Source organism: Carlito syrichta, unplaced genomic scaffold, assembly GCF_000164805.1.
Source record: "Carlito syrichta isolate Samal-C Ts95f unplaced genomic scaffold, Tarsius_syrichta-2.0.1 Scaffold153531, whole genome shotgun sequence".
NCBI lineage: Eukaryota > Metazoa > Chordata > Mammalia > Primates > Tarsiidae > Carlito > Carlito syrichta.
In genome coordinates this window covers 1-1,950 of record NW_007097627.1, presented here as the reverse complement: position 1 = coordinate 1,950, position 1,950 = coordinate 1, and the positions used below count along the sequence as shown (strand labels likewise).

At 61.5% G+C, this 1,950-nt stretch overlaps 1 protein-coding gene across 1 annotated transcript; it reads right to left on the bottom strand.

Annotated features, from left to right (window-relative positions):
* On the bottom strand, positions 1-1,690 carry KCNIP2 (potassium voltage-gated channel interacting protein 2; the record flags this gene model as incomplete). The annotated part of the gene is made up of 6 exons (XM_021708872.1): positions 1-396; positions 687-749; positions 886-990; positions 1,140-1,247; positions 1,389-1,447; positions 1,621-1,690. Coding segments are annotated over 6 exons (453 nt in total), but the record flags the coding sequence as incomplete, so codon positions are not given.
* Between the last annotated feature and the right edge of the window lie 260 nt (positions 1,691-1,950).

The window sequence follows — 1,950 nt, the reverse complement described above, 5'->3', positions numbered from 1 at the left end:
GGGAAGCACCATAGCGGGAGACATTCTGCCTAGTGTTGTGGTTCCTAGAGGAGGCGGGAGGTGGGAGACCACTCGGTTCCTACAGGAGGGGCACCCTCAGCACTGGGTGTCAGACAGGAAGGGGGCGAGAGCTGTTGGGGGTGGGGAACACCCCCAGGTACACTCTGCCCACTCTCTGGCCCCATCAGCTCCAGGGATCTGGACCACTGAAGCCCAGGTTCTTGGATCCCTTCAGCCCCCAGGATAGGGCTAGGGTGAGGACAGACCTGGGAAGAGAGGGTGAGGTCCACCTGGCCTAGGGCTAGAGCTCGGGCCCCCCGGGACGCACTGAGCCCCTCTCCTGGGGGGCTAGATGACGTTGTCAAAGAGCTGCATGGACCTCATGATGTTCTCATCCTGCGACCGAGGCATGAGGAAGGCAGGTTGGAAAGAGAGAGCAAGAGCTTGTCAGAGACAGCGACAAGGACTTCGAGTTGGAGATGGGGACGTTCAGAGGCAGAGAGGAAGGAGACGCCCAGAGAGAGGGACCTGAGCTGGGGAAGGGGTGAGCCTCCCCCAAGGAACAGGGCTGGGGCCTGGGGTGGGCTAGGAAGGTGGTACTCGGCCCAGCCCAAAGGAGCCTTTCTCTCCATGAGTGAATCAGGCCCAAGTCCAGGCCAGGGCGCTGAGAGGACGGGGACCCGCACCTTTTGGCAGGACTCGATGAACTCCTCAATGGTCACCACGCCATCCTTGTTTCTGTCCATCTTCTGCAGGCAGGTGGTCAGGCAGAGAGAACGGGAGAGGCAGCCAGAGAGGTGTGCGCAGAATGCAGGTGAGTTCCCCACTGGTCCCTGGCCTCCCTCCCTTCGCTCCAGGGCCCCCCGGCCTACCCAGCCCTGGCACCTGGAAGAAGCTCTCCACATGCTCCCTCGGCGCCTCCTCCCGGAGTGCAGGATACGTATACTTGCCCATCATGTCATAGATGGACTTCATGATGTCCAGCATCTCCTGTTGGGCCAAGGAGAAGATCCTCCCTCAGAGCCCCAGCCTGCGGGCCAAGAGGCCACTCCCTGGCTGGAGATGCCCATGTGGGTCACGGTGCCCTCGCACGGCCCCCTGCCCCGCCCCTGCAGTCCAGCCCTTCAGCTGCCCAGCACCTCCTTGGTGATGCAGCCGTCCTTGTTGAGGTCATATAGATTGAAGGCCCAGTTCAGCCTGTCATCCACTGTTCCCCGAAGAATCACCGACAAACCAGCCACAAAGTCCTGGGAAGGAGGCGGGGGAGCCGTGTCTTCAGATCCTCTTCACCCAGCCCTTTCTCTGGGTCTGGCGTGGAGACGCTGGCCCCGAAGCCCCAGGAATCAGGCTTCCCTGTCCCGCCTCCTCCAGCTTACCTCAAAACTGACCGAGCCGTCATGGTTGGTGTCAAAGGCATTGAAGAGAAAAGTAGCGTAGGTGCTGGAGTCTGCAGGGTGAGCGTGGAGAGGTTGAGCCTGGCCTCCAGACCCGAGGGGCTTCCGACCTCCATGGCGCTCCCCCAGCCCTCACCACCTCGGCATTCCAAGCCCTCCACCCTCCAGAACCCTCTCCCGCTCTCAGTCTGGAGACAGCCGCTTGCCCTTGGCCTTGTCCCCTCACCTCCTTGAGGAAAGAACTGTGAGTAAATCTGCTTGAAGTTCTCCTCGTTGACAATCCCGCTGGGACACTCCTGGGAAGGGACAGGGCCCAGGCTGAGAGCAGAGACAAATACCCTTCTGCTCCACCCACCCTCCAAAGCCCAGACGCCCAGAGCCAGGGAAAGTCTTCCTGCCGCCCGGGAACCTTACACGTGGCTCTTGGGATGGGAGGCAAGACTTCCTCCCCAGCGCACAAACGAAAGACCCGAACTAAACTGCGAGGCTACAGACTCTGCTTCTGCTCTGGCCTCCGCAGAGCCTCCCGCTAGAAGTCGGGTCCCCGGGCGCCGCT